The sequence below is a fragment of the Gambusia affinis genome, linkage group LG17 (assembly GCF_019740435.1).
Source record: "Gambusia affinis linkage group LG17, SWU_Gaff_1.0, whole genome shotgun sequence".
In the NCBI taxonomy this organism is placed as follows: domain Eukaryota; kingdom Metazoa; phylum Chordata; class Actinopteri; order Cyprinodontiformes; family Poeciliidae; genus Gambusia; species Gambusia affinis.
The window spans coordinates 10,670,846-10,689,612 of NC_057884.1; the positions used below are offsets into that span (position 1 = coordinate 10,670,846).

An 18,767-nucleotide genomic window follows, 5' to 3' on the forward strand; every position below is an offset into this window, starting at 1 on the left:
CAATTGGAAATTTGCACTTCCTAAATGGCTTTTTGCAAGAATAAAAGCAGCAAGGATTGGTACCGTTGCTATGAATACAAACAAACCTCGCTGTGCCTCACACTTTTTTTTTTCTATGCCATTAGACTCGGCCTACCCCTTCACTCTTGGTCCCTCCCCCCCTAATGTTTTCCTGCGCCCGTTGCCGGGGCGACAGAAGGCGTTTCCCATGATTTAGATTTAAGGATGCCTCTCTCACGCTGTTTCCTCACTCAGACTGCCGGTCTCCCTGCAAGGCAACTGGCGGGAGGGATTCCCCTGCTCGTCGCCTCTCAGTCTTCCCCGTTAAAAACAGCCTCCAATCAGTCACAACTAGCCCCATTTTTTTTCTTTTCTTTTCTTTCTTTTTCTTTTTTTTTTGCTTTTCTTTTCCACCGGCGCGCCCAATCTAGCGGCGGCATGTCCCGGAGCCAAAGTGCGGCGTGCGGTGCGGAGAAGAAACTTTGAAACATTTCTGACGAGGGGATTTTATTTCTACCAGATCCAGTGCAGTCCGCGGCAAGAAGAATTAGAGTCGATTCTAACTGATGAGGTGAAACATTTTTCACAACATCGCCTGTCTTGCTGGTGGAATATAAAAGAGCCTGCGCTGCGCCTCCTCCTGCAGGATCGTTCCGGGGATTTACGGTGTTTTCTGTGCAATTTCAGGCAGCCTCCAAATGACGTCGAGATGGCTTGTGGCACGCTTCTCCCATCTATTTCCACGTTTGCCAGCGGACCAACTGACAAGAGCAGATCCATAGGAGGTGCTTATCTGGTGAGTAAACCCTACTGCTAGAACTTGGGCATCAGGGAATCTCTCATAGTCCTCTATTTAAAGTGTGTTTATTTCTCAGTGTAGCTCCCATGTTATTACTGCAGTCAGGGCTTGACACTGCTGGGGCGTGCACCAGTTTGGGAACCGTAGGCATTCAAAGTGGGAAAGCACACATGGTTTCCAGCAGAACTCCTAGAAAGAATATTAAATGATTGCACGAAGTCTCAGAGAGCTTATCCAAGCCTACTATTGCTTTTCCCCATTTTTATGCTTTCTGAATCAATTCCAGTATTTCAACCAGTGCACATTCCAAAGATCTTTCCTCCACCTGACTGAGCTGTGTTGCTGAGCTTTCATAAATATCACTCTTCATTACATTCTTTCTTAAACTGAACTTGTCCACAAGACGGTTTCCCTTGTTTTGGACTCTTGACATAAATGGGTATGAGTTTCTTGTTATTAGAGGTAACTCTACACAAACAAGCTTCTTATCTGGTGTCTGTAACTTATCTCTAGAAATGGAAGGAGGAGTTGTCCCATCTTAAGAGACCAAGTGTGCCAGAGAGAAGCAGCTGCTGCAACCCAGACCACCCTACAGCCACCAGCATAACAAGCACCAGCATGTCCAAGAAGGAGACTGAGCCAGATCTGGACTTGGACTATGATTTTATTTTGTCCAATTCCATCTTGCAGCAGCAGCAGCAACAGCAACAGCAGGAGGACGCCATGGGGTGCAGCTCTGCCCAGGCCATGTCATCTTCCCCAGGTTCCTTCACCTCATCTTACCAACTTCCTTCCCCTCAAGACACTGCCAGTGAGCTGCTCTACACCATCCCAGACATCAGTGACGTTTCGCCCTCTGGAGGCTTTGTGGCAGAACTCATGAGGCCTGATTTGGACCCAGCATACCTCCACCTCCCTAGCCTCCATGGCAAGTTTGTAGTCAAGACAACAATGGACATGGGAGAGTACAGCCAAAGCATGACTGTAGGCAAGGCCTGCGTCGGCTCGGCATCGGACTCTGCTCCGTCACGGGTCTCGCCGTCCTTCGTGTGCAGCCGGATAAAGCAGGAGAACCCCAGTAACTGCACCATTTCACAGCCTATAGACCTGCACTTGGCAGGGGTGAACACTCATGGCCGGGCAGGCCAGCAACAGCGCCCCAGCAACTTGGATCTTCATGCATTTCCAGGGAATGGGAGGACCATGACCAGCACTAGATTATCTTCATCCTCTTCCCTTTCTCCAGACAACCCTCTTGGCCGGGAGCACCAGTTGGGCCACCCTCTCTCGCAGATCCCGCTACCTCCGCAGGGGTACCACCATGGTACCTCTCAGGGCTACACCTCCTACCCTCAGGGCTCATCCATGCAGTACCCAGGTGACTGGCACACCACTTTGCAGTATCAGTTACTTTGTACAACCAGTTCAGCAGAGAATTTATCCATTCAATAAATTCAATTTTAGAGAAGAAACAATAGTTTTGGTAATGTCGACTGTACAAGCAAATTCTATTATTAAGATCTTTGTTTTTCTATGGTATGATATTAATGTTTCATGGCGATTATGTTGGCCATCCCTTCACCCTACAGAGGGTCTCATGATCTCCAGCGGGGACTGCTTGCCCGAGGAGCCGAAGCCCAAACGCGGTAGGCGCTCCTGGCCCAGGAAGAGGGTGGCGACGCACACGTGCGATTACGTTGGCTGTGGCAAAACGTACACAAAGAGCTCCCACCTGAAAGCACACCACCGCACACACACAGGTAGAGCTCCCTTTACAGTTTTTCCTTCTCCTGTTGCCTTTTACTTGCACATGCACATTGAATCCTCGCTCGTTAATCATGCTTTTTTTTTTTGTTATCTAGAGCTATTCAGCTTAAGGCATTCATTGTGGATTTACAAAAAAACAGGCCACATCACTTGCTTGTTGTTGAACAAACACATTCATAGAAGGGTGGGGGATGGACTAGGGGAGTTGCTTGTCAGGTGCAGCAAAACAGGTTGACACTGATCCCTGCTCAAATACAAGTGCTAGGCCTTTCACGGAGGAGCTGCAGGACAGGATGGACCTCTTTTTTAGCTGGAGGTGGTGAAGCCTGGGCTACTTCAACCTTACGAATGGTGCTAACTGCTCTGTGTGTGTGTGTGTGTTTTTTTATCACAGGGGAGAAGCCTTACCACTGCGACTGGGAGGGCTGCGGCTGGAAGTTTGCACGTTCCGATGAGCTCACTCGCCACTACAGGAAACACACGGGTCATCGGCCTTTCCAGTGTCAGAAATGCGACCGGGCCTTCTCCAGGTCGGACCACCTTGCTCTCCACATGAAGAGACACCTATGAGACGCAGACAAGACGACAAAAGCTGAAGGCCACAGTGTATATATATATTTATATATATATATATATATATATATATATATATATATATATATATATATATATATATATATATATATATATATATATATATATATATCTGTCTGCAGAATCCCGAACATTATTTTTTTTTTTTTACCAAAACTTGCCTTCAAGCTGACGTCGACCAGCAAGACACGCTGTGGTGTTCATGGCACAGAGAAAAAAAAAAAGCATTACTCCTTTAAGAGCCCCTCTCACGTTGTGCAGGTGACTCGACGAGGACTCTCAGCCAGGGTTGCAAAACTTTATTAAAAAAAAAAAAAAAAAAAAAAAAAAAAAAGGGACCAAACTGGAATTTGTCTTATTTAACCGACAAAACTTGGTGGACCAGGTGCCAGCGGATTTTAACTGGAAAATTCAGGGAAACCAGGAGCAACAGACAAAGCATCTCCAGAGGCCTTCTAGCAGCGAGCAACACACCTCCGCAGACTTTACTCCTAAGACACACTGTTAAAACAAACTGTATTAATAAACACAGCGATATTTATCATCCCATTTCACCTGAAATGCCATTTATTATCAGGTACAATGTTAATTTATACAGAATGGTGCTGAGTAATAGAGAAGGTTTCTTTTAGAAAAAAAAGGTACCAAAGATGATGGAAAACAGATAAAAAAAAAAAGGGTGAAGCAATGAAAATAAAAGTGCCATTTAGTTGTTTGTGTTTTCTTCCAAAAAGTATGACTTCAGGTGAACACTTTCTAAACAGCGATGGCAATCTACAATGCACTGCAGCTGCAAAGTGCAATAATTTATATGAAACATTCATATTTTTGTATTGAACGAGTAACTCTGAACAAAGATTTTGTTTTTGTTTATAGCCAAAATATGTAATATAATGTTTAACTTTGTACATTTGTACATAAAAATGTTTTGTTATTGTTTTGTATTTTACAGTATAATGAAATAAAAATGTATTTGAACTAAGAAATTCAAGGTGGCATTTATACTCTTTGCTAATTCAAATTCATGATGAGACGCATGTGGTTACTAAACATTTTGCGAAACTGCAGCAGAGCAGCACATTTATATTTGAAATGGCAGCGGTGACTCAGAGTCGCATCCTACACAATATAATGGTCCCATATGAAGAGTTAAACCAGTACAATGTTGCCATTTAAAACGTTTTCGCGTTTCTGCACGTTTTTTTCCTTCCACCTGTCAGAAGAAAGAAAAGGAAACGGTACATTCAAGGATGACACCAGATGTGATTGGTGCTCTCTGCTGAGACAATATGAATAAAAACACAGTGAAGCTAGAATGACAGTCTTTGTATTCTCATTTCTTGTTTGTACACTGCTGTGTGCATAAAACTGCTGTTTGAATGTTCCCCTGTTAGCGGGTAAATGAAGAAAAATTTTAATCTGTTTGCCTCCTTAGTTTTATAACAATTCAGCAACGTTTGTTTTATTTCGGGTTCTTCATAGTAGATGCCATGAAAGAGTTTTATTTAGTAATTTTCTTTTAAAACAGTGCTTCCAAAAATTGGGAAACTTTAGGATGTAAGTCATTCAAACTGCAAGCCTCTTAAAACAAATTTTTAATATAATCCAGTCCAAGAACAACCCAAAATATGCACCTGAGCTGAAAAAAAACTGCAGTTTAATTGATACGAGTTCGTAACATAACATTGCAAAATGTTGAAAACAAGGTTATCCAACAACCTCTCAAAGACTATCTGTAAATAAATATTACCTCAACAATTTAGAAAAAAAGTTCTCAATGGAAAAAAGATTTAAAACCATATAGTGCATATTAATATGACAATTTCAGGATTATCCAAAAATATAAAAATAAAAACAGAAAATGAACAAACCATCTATGCATCTACACATGTAAGAAAATTTCGCTTTAACATACTTTGTTCCTATTCCAGATGATTTTTTATATCTTTTGGCTGGTTTACAGTATATTCATAGCCTGACCATTACCTTCCTACCTTATTCTGCTAGAAACATAATGACAAGGTTTTTTCCAAGTTGGCATACATGGAATTATTTAAAGATACCTATAATTGTACACAAGCTTTAAAATGGATCAAAAACCAAGATGTAGTAAAATTAAAAATGAGCTTTACCCATGTTGGGACGCTTAACATATAGCATCGACATTCATTTGTTGCGTATCTTCATGTTGGCGCAGTTAAATGTGAATCGTTTCGTGGTCTGTGTTGCCCTCTGCAGGTTTATTCAGTTAAATCATCCTGATTTTTACAACAGGAAATGCTCTCTAGGTTGTCTCTTCATTGGAATTGATATAAGGGAAGACAAAAATATAGTGAGTTGCATTTGTAAAGTTTAACGTATATTATGGTGCAAAAATAAAGACAAACAGAAGGAGACACACATGTTGTTTGATTGGTTCCGATTTTTTTTATTTTTTTTCCAAGAAGCAAATGAATACTGTAAGAACCTCTTAGATTTACCCTATTATTTGCAAACAAACAATTGTTCTTAAGCAATAAAACAAAAGGCACACAGGCAAACGCTGATGCAAAAGTATTGGATTTTCATCACTACTCCGTTGTAACCTGTTAACAACAGCTTATCCAGTGTTATCGTGAAACTTTGCTTTGGAACCGGGGAATAAAATACACTTTGGAAATTAAAAGCCTTATTTGCAGGTATACTGAACATGACTAACAAAACAGGAAGAGTGAAAACAAAAACAACAACAACAAAAAATTGTCTCCTTTAATCGTCGTCAAAGTTTTGTTGTAAAAGGAAGTTGGCAGCCAAGTTCTCATTCTTATCACAAGCAAAGTAGGCCTGGATGACGAGTCCTTCTGGAAAACCCAAGGCTTTTAGCTGGATGGAAAGCAAAATGTGAAAGTTAGTTAAACAAAACTGTAATATCCATCAACCTTTTCAATTTAAGCTCCAGTGTTTTTAGATAATCTAAAAAAATAATAATAAAAAAACAGGTTCCGGACATTGTCATGCTCCACCTCACCCTCTCAATAGCTTCTTTTTCCTGTGGTGTGACCTGGATGTAGCTCATCTGACCCCCACCAGATGTACCGCCTCCCACTCCTCCAGCTCCACCCGGTCCTCCTCCACCACCTGTTGGAGCTGAGTCTGGAATTGGCTCATTCAGCATCTGGATGAATTGTTCTTGGTGGTCGCTGATCTCCTATAATTCAGAATGAAAAGTTCCTAAATAGTTCATTGTTGCAAAGGGAAACGCAGAACAGAGTATTTAAAAAAGAGCTTTAATGTGGCTGTGTGGAATATATTAGTGTGATAAAATGAAACAAGGTGAATTCAAATTGTTGATCCACTTTGTTGTGAAATAAAAAGCAAAATTATATTTCAGTTCAAAGTATTTAACATTTTGCTCCCATTTGACAAACACACACTACTTTAGGTTAATTTATTGTAAAAAATTCCATTAAAACACTCTGCAATGTATTACCAACTGTAAAAATGCCCAAGACGTTTGGTTGTCTTTGCCTGGCAATGTGTCTTTAGAAGAATTACTTGATATTTTAAACAATGGATATAGTAGACAGGTAGATGAGTAAACTGTCATTTTGTTAAAACTCCCCTATAAAAGTAAACAGGTGTTTTAATCTAGAAGTGAAATATTGTTGAGGTCTGGCTCTTCCTCACGTGCAGAAGGTCTGGGTTCTCCCTGCCGATCTCCTGCAGCAATGTTGGAAGCAGGACAGGATTCTGTTGAATCACCTGTCGCATCACCTGGAACTGAGGCTGATTTCTTAGGAAGTCCAAGGGACTGGCTGGAAGCGGAAATTAAAATTGTAAGCAGCAAGAAACAAGAAAACTGGCAGGGAAAGCATAGCTACATGTCTCATTTGTTTTTGGAATAAGGGTGTTCCATTTACTTCCTGCTGTAGTGCTTGGTGAAGATCCGGTGTTGGCAGGAGTGTTAACACTTTCGGAGGGAGCAGCTGGAGCTCCACTTGATAAAGTGGCCGTGGTACCAGGTCCTGGTGCAGGACCCTGATCTCTGGTTGACACACCCTGTGGAAGGAGGGAGGCCTCCACTGGTTAGTAGAGCAACAAGAAGGAAGATGACGCTCTCATATCTTGATTAAGAAGTACTCTGGAAGAGTTTTAAGATTTGTTTTTGCAAGTGAACACTAAAACCTCTGTCAAACTGTTTCCTATTTTTCCATGGATGCTAATGCATTTGAGAATGGATTTCATGTGGGTTTGTACAACAAGACGTAAATTGCATTCTGTGAAACCACTTTTGTCAAGTATATAAAATGTGTGTTGGCTTTGATGCCATCCCAGCTTGCATTATGGATAAACATTTGGGTGAACGGTGTAAAATATAGTCCAACACCAAGTCAGGACATACTGAGTTACTCCTCTAGTTTTATATTTAAAACTAATTGACCGTCTGACCATTTTTGACTGACGGTTCACTGGCATATTATCTAAAATATTATCAGCTGATAAATACACAAAATAGATCTAACTGTCATTACTTGAACATCCAGCATGCTGAAGGGGAATACATTTTCAAGGTAGACGGAGCACAGCACATCATGACATTACGTAACATTATTTAGGGTCATTGCTGGACATTTACTTTAAATTCAAATTGATAAAAAAGACATTTATCCCAACGAAAAAATACATTTAACTCATATCATCCAAGTATCTTCAAAGTGATTGTGAATAGTGATGCTTTGGGCAGGAAGGATCTCAGGTAGTAGTCAGTTTTGCAAAGAATCTGAAGAAGTCTCTGACTGAACACAGTTGCTATATATCCCTGCATAACATGCTAACTGCTCAATATTATGGCAGCAGAGATGATATCACATGGGAACATTTCCTAGATAACACCATCCAGTTTTTGCCAACACTGCTAATCTACCTCAATGCTTTTCCCACTCCTCTTTAAATCTCTGCCTGTGGCATTACAGTCTTTATCCATTATCATAAATGGAAGAGTTGGCTTGGAATTCCTCCTTCTCTCTGTTCTTTGGTTCTTAAGTCCCTTTTTAAACTCCTCTGGGTTTTGGGCTCTTAGTTCAGGTATTATTTAAACCTTTGACATTCTAATGAGCTAGTCCAGGGGTGTCAAACTCTAGTCCTCAAGGTCTGCTGTCCTGCAACGTTTAGACGTGCCTCTGCTGCACCACACCTGAACAGAATAATTAGCAAGAACTGATCTACACAAGGAGGAGGTGATTAAGCCATTTCATTCCAGTGTTTTGTACCCGTGGAACATCTAAAAACTGCAGGACAGCGAGAAAGCAAAGTAAGCTCCAAAATTGCAAATGTCACACAAATGTATAATCTCTAATCAGTTAAGAGATGTATCAATCTGGTAATATGATTAAAAGCGCATTCATTTCAACCACAGAGCTCCTCATACCGACAGCAGGTATTCCACAGCCCTGTCAGGGTTGTTGAAACTCGCTCTCAGAGCTGCCACCACTTCTTCTCTCCCGAAGCCCAGGAGCATCATTTCATATACCATGGCATCATACGACGAACCTGTCACTGAAGGAATGAGTAGACAGTCGCCAATAAAGCAACTGAGATTTATTGTCACAGTGCAGTCAAATCTTTTCATCTCTATTCTTTAAAACACAATTTAAAAAGCTAAGACACAGCAAGAGAGATACTTATTTCTACAAAGCATAAACATAACTCAATATAAACAATTTGAGTAAAAAAAAAAGTATTCTTGTTTAAAGGAAATCAGACAGCATTGATACTCAGCAGTTTCCAGGCATGCAGGTTCACAGGATTCACTTTGAGGCAATACATGTGTAGAGCATGAGGACATCGCAACAGCTAACAAACAAACATCTAAACATATAAAGGCAGCCTTACCAAGAGTTGAAACAGCTTCATTTATCAAGTTCAAGTTTGGTGAAATCTCAGAGCTTCTAGAAGAGAAAAGAAAATACTTAAATAATATCTCCAAAACATAATGTTATTGAGTGAAAGTCTGATCCTTACCCGCTACTGCCAAAGCTGGTGGACAATGGGTCAGAGCTTGGTGGCGTCACCTCTGGTTTGTCCTCTGACTTGTTGTCGGAGGGAGTCGGCTCTGCTGGATTCTCTAAACTAGACAATGCTGCAGGAGGAGCTGCAGGAGCCGTGGTGACGGGAGCTGAAGAGGTTGATGAAGTCTGTGTGGTGGCCGAGGCTATTTTGGGCTGGAAGAAAAAAAAATAATTAAATCATAGGTCAGAAAATATCTTTGTCAAATAAAAGCTGTCATTATGATCGAACTATCAACTCTGTTGTATTTTACATAATTATGCTGCTCCAAATTGATAACAAATAGTAAAATATTTTTTTCTGACTAAAGTCATTGGACAGTTTTAATCCTATGATGAAATACCAGCGTTATGTGATACAATGCTAATTCAACAAGAAAAACAGAGCAAGTTGGAGTAACTTTAAATTATGAACCTTTGTCACCATGAGCACCACAAAGTTCTTCTCATCAATGTTGTACTCCTTGAGAGGCGTGTCATCGCTTAAGATTTTACCTGTCGAAAAACAAAAAAAATTCACACCACTACAAAATAGTGCACATTTTATATGAATTAAACCTCTGCTGAAGAAATGACTCAACAGTGCATAGATCATTTCTAGGAAAGCAAACGTTTTAAATTCAAGTTTTACAATGAAGTCTAAAATGCTACAGTCCCAATACATTAGAAAAATATGAGTATGCAAAAATTTTTAACATAAATAGATAAATCTTAACATATTACTTAGCATTACTATGAAAAGCAAAGCAAATGTAGCAAAATATGCACCACTTGTTTACATAAAGGCCTCTTAAAGTTGATAAAACTATTAACCACTCAGTGACTTCTTTAATTCTGCACTGACCATGTGGTTACAGTTCTTTCTTTTCACTAAATGAAGCTGACGATAGTCCATCAAATCTATAGGTGAAAATAAAGTTGTACATGGATTATGGGTAGCTTCATTTAGTGGGGAAAAAAAATCTGTATGAAGAAACAATTTTTTTCAGTGACACAATTGTTGCTTCCTCTGCTCTTAACACTTGATGCAATCAGCTTATGACTTCTGGGTCACTCTATTCTCTTCCAGCTGCAGCTTTTCTGTGTGATTTCTGTCTTTGTACTGATTTACAAAGACAGAAATCTCTGTGTTAATTTTGCCACACGTTTTAAATCATTGTCCTTTCAGTTGTCTGGCAGAGTCAAGAAGATTTATATCCAAAGTCTACTAGCATCTCAAAACGTTGGAGATCCTTTCCATGTTTGATTTTTTTAAAAACCAAGATACAGAAAAAGTCCTTTTAAAAAAGTTTAGTTCTTTAAAAATCACAACAAGCTTCTTATAAAGAATATTTATCACATATAAGTTGCCCTTTTTCAAAAATTTGTGTAATATTGCAACTCTAAATTACTTATTTAGGCTACTGAGGGCAAAAATGGCTGTTTGAATTGTAAAGTTTGCGGATCTTCTCCCACCCGTCTTCTTTTCCCCCCATACTTAATCAACCTGGGAAAAATAAAATCCCATACTTTTCCAGACTTTCACACATCCCTACCAAAAACTCCGAAAACATGGAATGTAATGTATGAAGACAGCATCTTATTTCATTGATTTGCACATATCATACCAGCATAGATCAATTTCTGTGCTGCAACCGAAAAGATGTCCTTCCCCTTCTCCTTTTCAATCCTCTCTTTTAATGTTTTCACCTAGAGACAAAACATGAAAAAACGTTAACAATGGTGTTCACATGTTATGTTGCACAAGTGTTTACAACCCTTAAGACATCCTGTTTAGTTGCTGTGAATAATAAAGGAAGTGATATTGACCTGCTCTCATAAAACTGGTTCAAAAAACCGAAACTCTCTGTGACATATCACCTATAAAAATAACGGTTTCCTTCTGAAATTGCCACAACGACCCGAGTTAAATCAAGTTTAACTGACAAATTAAAGGTAAACATAGTTATAGTCTCCTTTTGGTTAAATTAAAATATTACGCAGTCCCCGAACATAAAAAAGAACATTACATAAGCTAACCGAAATTAAAAGTTAGTAAGTAAATCATTTCAAACATCATCTGGAGCATCACGCGGGCTGCGGCTAATTACTGATAAACCAAGTCACTTTTTCAATATGTACAAGTCAGTTACTTTGACTTGTTCAGAAATTATAACATAATTATACAAAGCGTAAGTAGGACGCATTGAGGACAAATACATTAATAACATTTCATGAATTTCCGCAAACCTACTTATGGATGTGCCTGTTATGAGACATTCCAAAACTGTTCACGGTTCCAGGACATACCCCACTCCCACTCCACCCCCTTCACTTATATTTTTATCTCTCACCGTCTCCTCCTCATCGATGTCAATTTTAAATGTTTGTTGTTGTAATGTCTTCAGAGTTACCAGCATCTTGTCAGTCGAGCTTTACCCACTGGACTGGCTTAAATCTATTAAATCCAACTTGAAAGACTCCACTGTTTTTTTTCGTTGGCTCATCACAACCTGTCAGCCGCCATGACTTTTCGGTTCTCTTCTTCGTGTGTCATACATCGTGCTTATGGTCCACCTAGTGGTTAGATGGTGAACAGCATCCTATGTTGTGTTTGTATTCAATTTGATTCAGAAATTGTAATATTAATGTACTGTATTGAGTGAAATTTTTTATCTTAATATGTTAGTCAAACAGCCATTTTTATTCACTCTCTTTTTCAGCTGATTAGATATTTGATTATGTTGTTTATGTCAGTGATTGTATAAATAAAACTTATTTAATTTGACTTAGTCTATGGATCAACCTCAATCATTCAGCACTAAGCTTGAGTGAAAATATTCCAGTTTTCCCCCTTTACTTACACTTTGTTTAAAACAAAAAAAATGCTTACCACAATTAATTTATTTTAATACAGAGTAACCATGAACATTTGTACTTAAAGAGTAAGGGCGGGCATCACAAGTATGTACAAAGTAGTATTATTTCAGTTTGCTGACTAGTGGGCAACATGGAAAAAAGGCTTGTGTCTATGTTTGTGTTGCAGTAGAAACTGATGAGAAGGTTCCTACAATCACAATCCTTTAACACTTGTTAAATCACCTGTTATTACTCAATATTCAAAGCTTTTATGTTATGCTGGGGTTTTTTTCAATGTTGTTGAACAGTGATCACTTTAGGAGGCCTGCTAACTACAAAAAATAAAATAATTGAGGTGTTCTGCCATATTGTGGAGTCTTAGTCAATCTTCATCTTCCACTTCTCTTTCTGTCCTTCTGCATCTCTTTGCATGGCCTGCTCTTCTCACATCTTGAGATCCTCCTCTCTACTCAGGCTACCCCCGCCTCCATCACGTTTTCACAGAAGGAGCAGTGGCCTCACTGGCCTTGGCCTATGCATCCTCTCATCAGGCATTCCTTATGCTGCTCCACTCGGCAGCTGTACTGTTGTCCTCTTTTCCCCTCTCCTCTCCCTCTCTGTGACTGTGTCTCCTGCTCCTGTCTCCAGGGGTCGTCAGTCTGCCATCGTCCTCCTCTGAAGTGAAGAGCTGCAGAGATTACAGTCTGATCCCTGGTGACTCGAAGATATTTTTAAGAGATGATGTTAGACATGTGAAATAAAGACTCAGCCCTCTCTCCCCCACCTTAAGCAGGCAGAGTAGGGAAGGATGTGAAAATGAGAATTTCAGTGAAAAAAAACTAAACAAAAAGAAACTGTGTCCATAGACTTCCCGAAAACTTGAAGCCGTTTTTTCGAAAACATCTGTCCTGCCGGATTGCAAGTGTCTTGAACAGATACTCAAAAACATGCGTGGTTTCGGTCAGCGGAGTTCTTGTAGGGTGTGGAGAGTAGTTACGAGGAAAACAGATGACTGGAGGGTTGTAGCCAATGAAAGCTACTGACAAGCACAGTGACTACCTATTTTATTCAGTTTCCATCTGTCCATCATAGTATTTATAGCTTTGGTTAATTTATAATGCATCACCGTAGATGGGCATTTAATAACATAGAATACTTTTAAAGAGAGTAAAAAATTATAGCAAGCACATAAGTCCTAAAAGTATCTTCCTCAAACAGGCCACAATAAAATGAGGACCATCACTAAACCATGTGCTGGGTGTTTACATGTCTGCAAGCCTGGTCTTCTTTAAAACTCCTGTGTTATTCTGAAAATTTGCCAGACTGTAATCAGTTTGAAATCCTCAGGTAAATAACTTCATGCAAATAATTGCTTGCACAGAAAAAAGCAGTTTGACTAAAGAGGATTTGACAAAAAGATACCTTAAGATTCTTGCTGAATGCACCATGAATTACTATTTGAATTCAATTAGAAGCTGTGTCCAAACTTTTTGTCTGTACTGTAGGTATATGAAGGTTGGCTTTTGCAACTGTCCTCATCATTTTACTATGATTTTCAATTTATAAATGAGAATCCAGAACAAATCCACAATAATTCACTTCTGAAACCTGCTCAATGCATTGACCATTCATTTCTAAATTAAGATTGGAGCCACTGCTTACAGACCTTACCCTCAAAAAGAAGAAACCCAAAGCGATCTTTTCATCGTCCATGACCGTTTGAGAATTTCTACACATTGCAACCACAAACATCTGTGTATTTTATTTTATTATGTGACAGACCAACACCAAAGGTTGTTACTGCAAGACATTTTTTTCAACATTTGTTTAGAATAAAATAATAAAAACTCCAGTCTCAGGTCTGATAGCCCTAAACAGAATCCAGTGCAGCCTATTACCTTCAGATGTTTTAAGGTCAGTATAACCCCAGCTGCTCTGTGAAGGCCTCATAGTTTTGTTGGAGAACGTTAGAGATCAAACAGCATCATAAAGACCAAGGAACACAGCAGGCAGGTCAGGGTGCTTACAGAGCACTGTTCAAACCACCATCAGAAAATGGAAAGAGAATTGGCTAACTAGAAAAAAACTAAACAGAGATCAAAAAGATCAAAAAGAAAGAGATTAAAATAGAAAACAATCGTTGTTAGAGAGCCATGAGGAGCACCATATTGCGGTGATCATTTTCTTTAACAAGGACAGGAAACTTAGTCAGAGATAATGGGGACAAATATAGGAGCTTCAATCACCTTTCAGTAGGATGATCCTAAACATACAAACTGAGCAGTTTAAGTCACATCATTTTAATTTCATGTTAGAATGGCGTAGTCAAAGTCAAGACCTGAATCCAAATGAGAATCTGCAGCCAGACCTGGAAATGTCAGTTTACAGATGTTCTCTGTTCAAGGCTTTGTTTTGCAGACTAATTGGCAAAACTTTCACTCCCTAGAGTTGGAAAGTGCTTAGAAATATTCTACAACTCTAATTCCGTTCTCGAAGGGAAGTTTAGTTAAATCAGGAAATGATGATTTAACTACATGAATTAATTATTTTAAAATAACATCAAACCTCATCATAAAGCTTTAGTTTTCCTTTGTGTTATTTTCAAGGACACGACATTTTACAGGACATTTTAGAGCAGAGAGGAAAACAACATTCAGTATTCTGATAACTTTATTATCAAGTTAAAAAAAGACAATGAATTACAATATTTACAGAATATCCAGAGATAAATGGAATAAAATTGTAAACAATCATTCTAGGCAACATCACAACCCGCCATCAGGTAATCAGATGTATATAGGAAAAAAAAGGCAAGGAGAGATTCTAGTTTCAAACTATGGAGACAACAGTCTGAAAAGAGAAATGCTTTTGAAACAAACTAAACATATATACAAGTATCCAGTGTGTCTTCAGCAAGGGTGGGGACATTTGGTAAACTGGGGATTTTTACAGTCTGGATCCTGAACACAGTGAAGGATTCATCAAAGATCATCACGGAACAACAAACTATACCAGGCCGACAGCTTCATGGCCACACTTGTCCAGACTCATCCTCTGGTTTACACAGGGCTGGGCAATAAAACTGTATTCCTACGACAACTACTTTCAACGGCTTTTCCCTTCTGGGAGGGGAGACGGGTCTGTTCTGCAAAACGGGAAAACAGCTTTTAAAATTGAGCACCAACTCAACTGGATTTAAGTTACTTCAGGAACCGAGGAGCAAATAAGGGCTGCTTTCTTCACTTCTTGTTGACTGGAAAGATTATGAGATTATGAGCAGGTAGACGTGGTCTAAACAAGTCGTCACCATTTTCTGTTAATTAAGAGAACACAGTGGAGCGACACGATTTTGGAGACGTGGACCGGCTACATCTATAGGCTGACTAGAAACCCATATGGTGGCGAAGCTCAGAAGAGGACCCAAGCGGTTCATGCTTCCAGATGAACTATTGTGTGCGTCATCTCTTCATTCGCCACAATAACATCCCTGGCCGATTATTGAGAAGTGCATAAGTTTCCTTTTATGCTTCCTTTCTGCTCCTTCGCTGCACAAAAAAAGAAACTAGACGTACAACAGCTCGATAACGTTGGAATTGAGATTCAAAAGTCTCTAAAGGTTATCTTCATTTTTTTTCTTCCCCTGAAAAAAAAACAAAAAACATAAAAAAAACCACCCAAAGGAAAACAGGGTTGATTTATCCTTTCTGAAACACCACAGTTAACACACTTAACAAGAAGTTTTGTTTTCTATACATGGCTGTAAATATGTAGCTTTCCTGGGTTCCTACATGTTGAACTATAATCCAAGGATTCCGAGGTCCAAACCTAGAATTCACCATCTCCATTGACAGTTCAATGCAAATAATAATAATAATAATAATAATCATAATAAAATGACAAGTACAGCAGCAAAGACAGCAGGCTTCATAAATATTTTGGTACCGAGAACACAGCTTCATTTGTTGTGCTCCTGAACAAATTTTAAAATCAGAGCTATCCGCTGTTTTTTTTTTTTTTTTAAATCACAGATTGTTCACCGTTTCCTGTCGGTTTTACTCAAATTGGACACGAATTGAACAGAATCATTGTCTCATAAGGCTTCAGGGCATTTAAGCAGCAACTTCCAACAAATACAATCTCTGCTTTTTTTCAAGATCAACAAGATAAACCACCATAAAAGTAATAAAAAAAGAAAAGAAAAACAGCACACAAATGTGAACTACTACATGTTTATCAACACAGAATAAGAGTTTAACAGTATTTCTTTTACCTCATAAAAAGTCAGGTATATGTGTACCGGTATCTGGAACTTTCTGCTTTGCTTACACTTGTCTTTTCTGTGATTTTTCTTTCCAAAACGGAACAGGAACTGCTTCCACCCTAAATTTATTTTATAATTTTTAAGGACTTGCAAGCAAATTATTAAAAAAAGTAAACTTTTTAGTCTTCTTAAAAATAAAAAAGCAAAACCGACTGCTAATGAAAGCCCAAACAGACATAATGTTGCAGAAAATTTCTCTTGTATCCCTCAGAATTTAATTCAAGTCTTTAAAAAAAGACTTAAGAATGCAAATTCCATTTTTTAATGAACGAAATTGTCTGGGTGTAACCCTCCTGAATGTTAATGTGTCTAAGGTTTACCACCTATATTTCAGCCAACTGCATCAATAAACATGACAATGGAAATCTGACTGTTGGTGTTTGTTACCAAAGCTTAGCAAATAATAGCGAAGGATACATTAGACCAGCTCTCACTACTCCAAGACTGGACTATGATACTCCAAATCAGCCAGAATGTGGAATGTTCCCTGCAGGATCTAGAAGAAGTCTTCTGGTGTGTATCAAAAACCCTGTTCACAAAACCTCTGTGGTGAGATGATGGTGATGATGACCATCGAAGTGGGCGCAGAGTCCTGAGTGATTTCTGCAGGAGCCTCGGTAGCACCAGCGCCCATCGAGGGCTCTGCCATTGCACTGCTGCAACAAAAAGCATCGCACCAAGCAATGACTCAGACAATCCTTGCTCACCAAGAACAGAAGAAAATAAAAGATCGGAGGTGGACACACCGTCTTCTACTGTTCAAAATGCTTCATGCATGTCTCTCAGAAAACATCCTACTGCAGAGGTGACACAGAATGCGTAAGACTTCTTGCTGCAAGACAACAAGGAGAGCAGTCAAAACCTGCAGTGACTGAGCAGCATTTGAACGATCGCTAAGGTCATGGAGACCATGGGGCTTTCGACCGCTTTGGGCCACTGGACTGATGTGCATCTTTCTGATCTTGAAAGAACAAGGAGTTTGCTATGTTTGACCAATAGAAGTAGAACTGGTTGTTGAATGATGTCTTCAACTCTGGGGGGGGAGCAACATAGATATATACATATGTATTTGTATTAAAACTCTAGGTTTCATTAAAGAACCAGCTATTCTAAGCTATATATAGTATATTTGCCAGTAGAGGAGTTTTATTGTAAGGCACTGGTTTCAAAACACAGACGAGGTCTGAACCCACTGTGGTCTGATTCTGTGCACGGTGTAACCCAGTAAACCTGTGGTTCAATTCATGTTGTCTGGGTCTCTGCAGATGTGGTTGCACACACCTAATCCAACAATCAGCACTGAAAAGACAAGTGTAATTAGCCTTTGTCAAGAGGCCATTATTTTTAAGCCAGTTGCAGCTCATTTTTGAATGGACATGAATACAGATATGACACTTGAAACATATCTCTAAGTCTATTAACAACATGAATCTGACAGGGATAAAGGGGGGTTGTGTAAATTCACCATTAGGACAGACAAAAAGAAAAGGTTAAAGGAGTCGGGCATCACAGGTTGAAGGCTTATACTCAGTATAATATAATATAAAGGGACCTAGATTATAGCAATTTGCTACAAAGGCTGGAAAAAATGTTCAAAATCTCTAAAATGGGGAAAAGATCATTTTTGATTTTTACTAACATAGGTAAGGTGCCATTATTTCTAAGGAATATTCCCACACATTTTTAACACAGGATGGAAGAAAAGTCCCAAATTTTACCAAGGAGTAAGAACTGGTCGCTGTTCGGTGGGGCAAACGTTTACCTCTTTCACCCATTGTTGGCTTAAAGGTAAAATTCACCAAACCTGGAAGCAAAAGAGGCTTGAAATAATAAAATGCTAACTTTAAGTTATTGATTTGGACAATATTCTTCATAAATAGCTTGGTTTCGTCAAGGCAGGGATCTTTCTTGGTGGATGTGACCAGAATGTCAGCGATAAAAGAGTTCTGTTCACTATTGGTTACCAATATATTAAGTTCTGTCCAAGGGGACTGCCCACTTAAAAGGGCTCAGACGTTTTTTATGCAGCACAACCTAATACTTATATATGTAACACCTAAAAAAAAAATCTACTAATGCACCAACTGATAAAAGTCACTTTTCTTTCAATTTTAACCTCCCAAAGGTTTCTGCGCTGATTTTTTTCCAATTGTTTTAAGCATGAAGTCGCTACAATCAGTTTAAGGAGACTGCTGATCCGTTTTGGTGTGAAGCATTTCTTTGTCCTCCACATACTGGCTTTGACTTGTCAGTGAGAGATCAGTGGGATCTTCGTCCTCTTTGCCGTTACTGGCCAGGTCCAGTCTTGAGTCCGCATTAACAAAGGAGTCACTGGAGGACGGAGCCGAGGCCTCAGCAGCTGACGTGGAGCCGGGGTCCAGTCGCGTGTTGTTAACTACCCTGG

General features: G+C 39.2%; 3 protein-coding genes across 8 annotated transcripts in view; 1 reads left to right on the forward strand and 2 right to left on the reverse strand.

The window, feature by feature from the left end:
• The first annotated feature begins 240 nt into the window (after window positions 1-240).
• On the forward strand, window positions 241-4,476 carry klf4 (Kruppel-like factor 4). The gene is made up of 6 exons (XM_044096527.1): window positions 241-571; window positions 688-796; window positions 1,313-2,177; window positions 2,389-2,559; window positions 2,961-3,208; window positions 3,253-4,476. Exons 1-5 carry the CDS (start codon window positions 567-569, stop codon window positions 3,134-3,136), a joined length of 1,326 nt encoding a protein of 441 aa, XP_043952462.1. The 5' UTR covers window positions 241-566; the 3' UTR covers window positions 3,137-3,208; window positions 3,253-4,476.
• Window positions 4,477-5,894: 1,418 nt separating this feature from the next.
• On the reverse strand, window positions 5,895-11,739 carry rad23b (RAD23 homolog B, nucleotide excision repair protein). 2 transcript variants are annotated; one of them, XM_044096529.1, is made up of 10 exons: window positions 11,538-11,739; window positions 10,812-10,893; window positions 9,620-9,699; window positions 9,161-9,360; window positions 9,032-9,084; window positions 8,568-8,695; window positions 7,060-7,198; window positions 6,827-6,954; window positions 6,168-6,347; window positions 5,895-6,022 (listed from the first exon to the last, which is right to left on the reverse strand). In XM_044096529.1, the coding sequence occupies exons 1-10, from the start codon at window positions 11,601-11,603 to the stop codon at window positions 5,909-5,911; spliced, it is 1,170 nt and encodes a 389-aa protein (XP_043952464.1). In that variant the 5' UTR covers window positions 11,604-11,739; the 3' UTR covers window positions 5,895-5,908. The 2 variants fall into 2 exon arrangements, with proteins under 2 accessions (XP_043952464.1, XP_043952463.1); XM_044096528.1 differs by having other exon boundaries at window positions 9,032-9,087.
• Window positions 11,740-14,694: 2,955 nt separating this feature from the next.
• The window catches only part of znf462 (zinc finger protein 462), a 53,306-nt gene continuing 49,233 nt past the window's right edge, over window positions 14,695-18,767 (reverse strand). For all 5 annotated transcript variants that reach the window (XM_044096534.1, XM_044096535.1, XM_044096531.1 and 2 more), the window contains one exon: window positions 14,695-18,763. In XM_044096534.1, coding sequence (XP_043952469.1) covers window positions 18,544-18,763 — 220 coding nt within the window. In that variant the 3' untranslated portion in view covers window positions 14,695-18,543. The remainder of the gene's footprint in view (window positions 18,764-18,767) is intronic.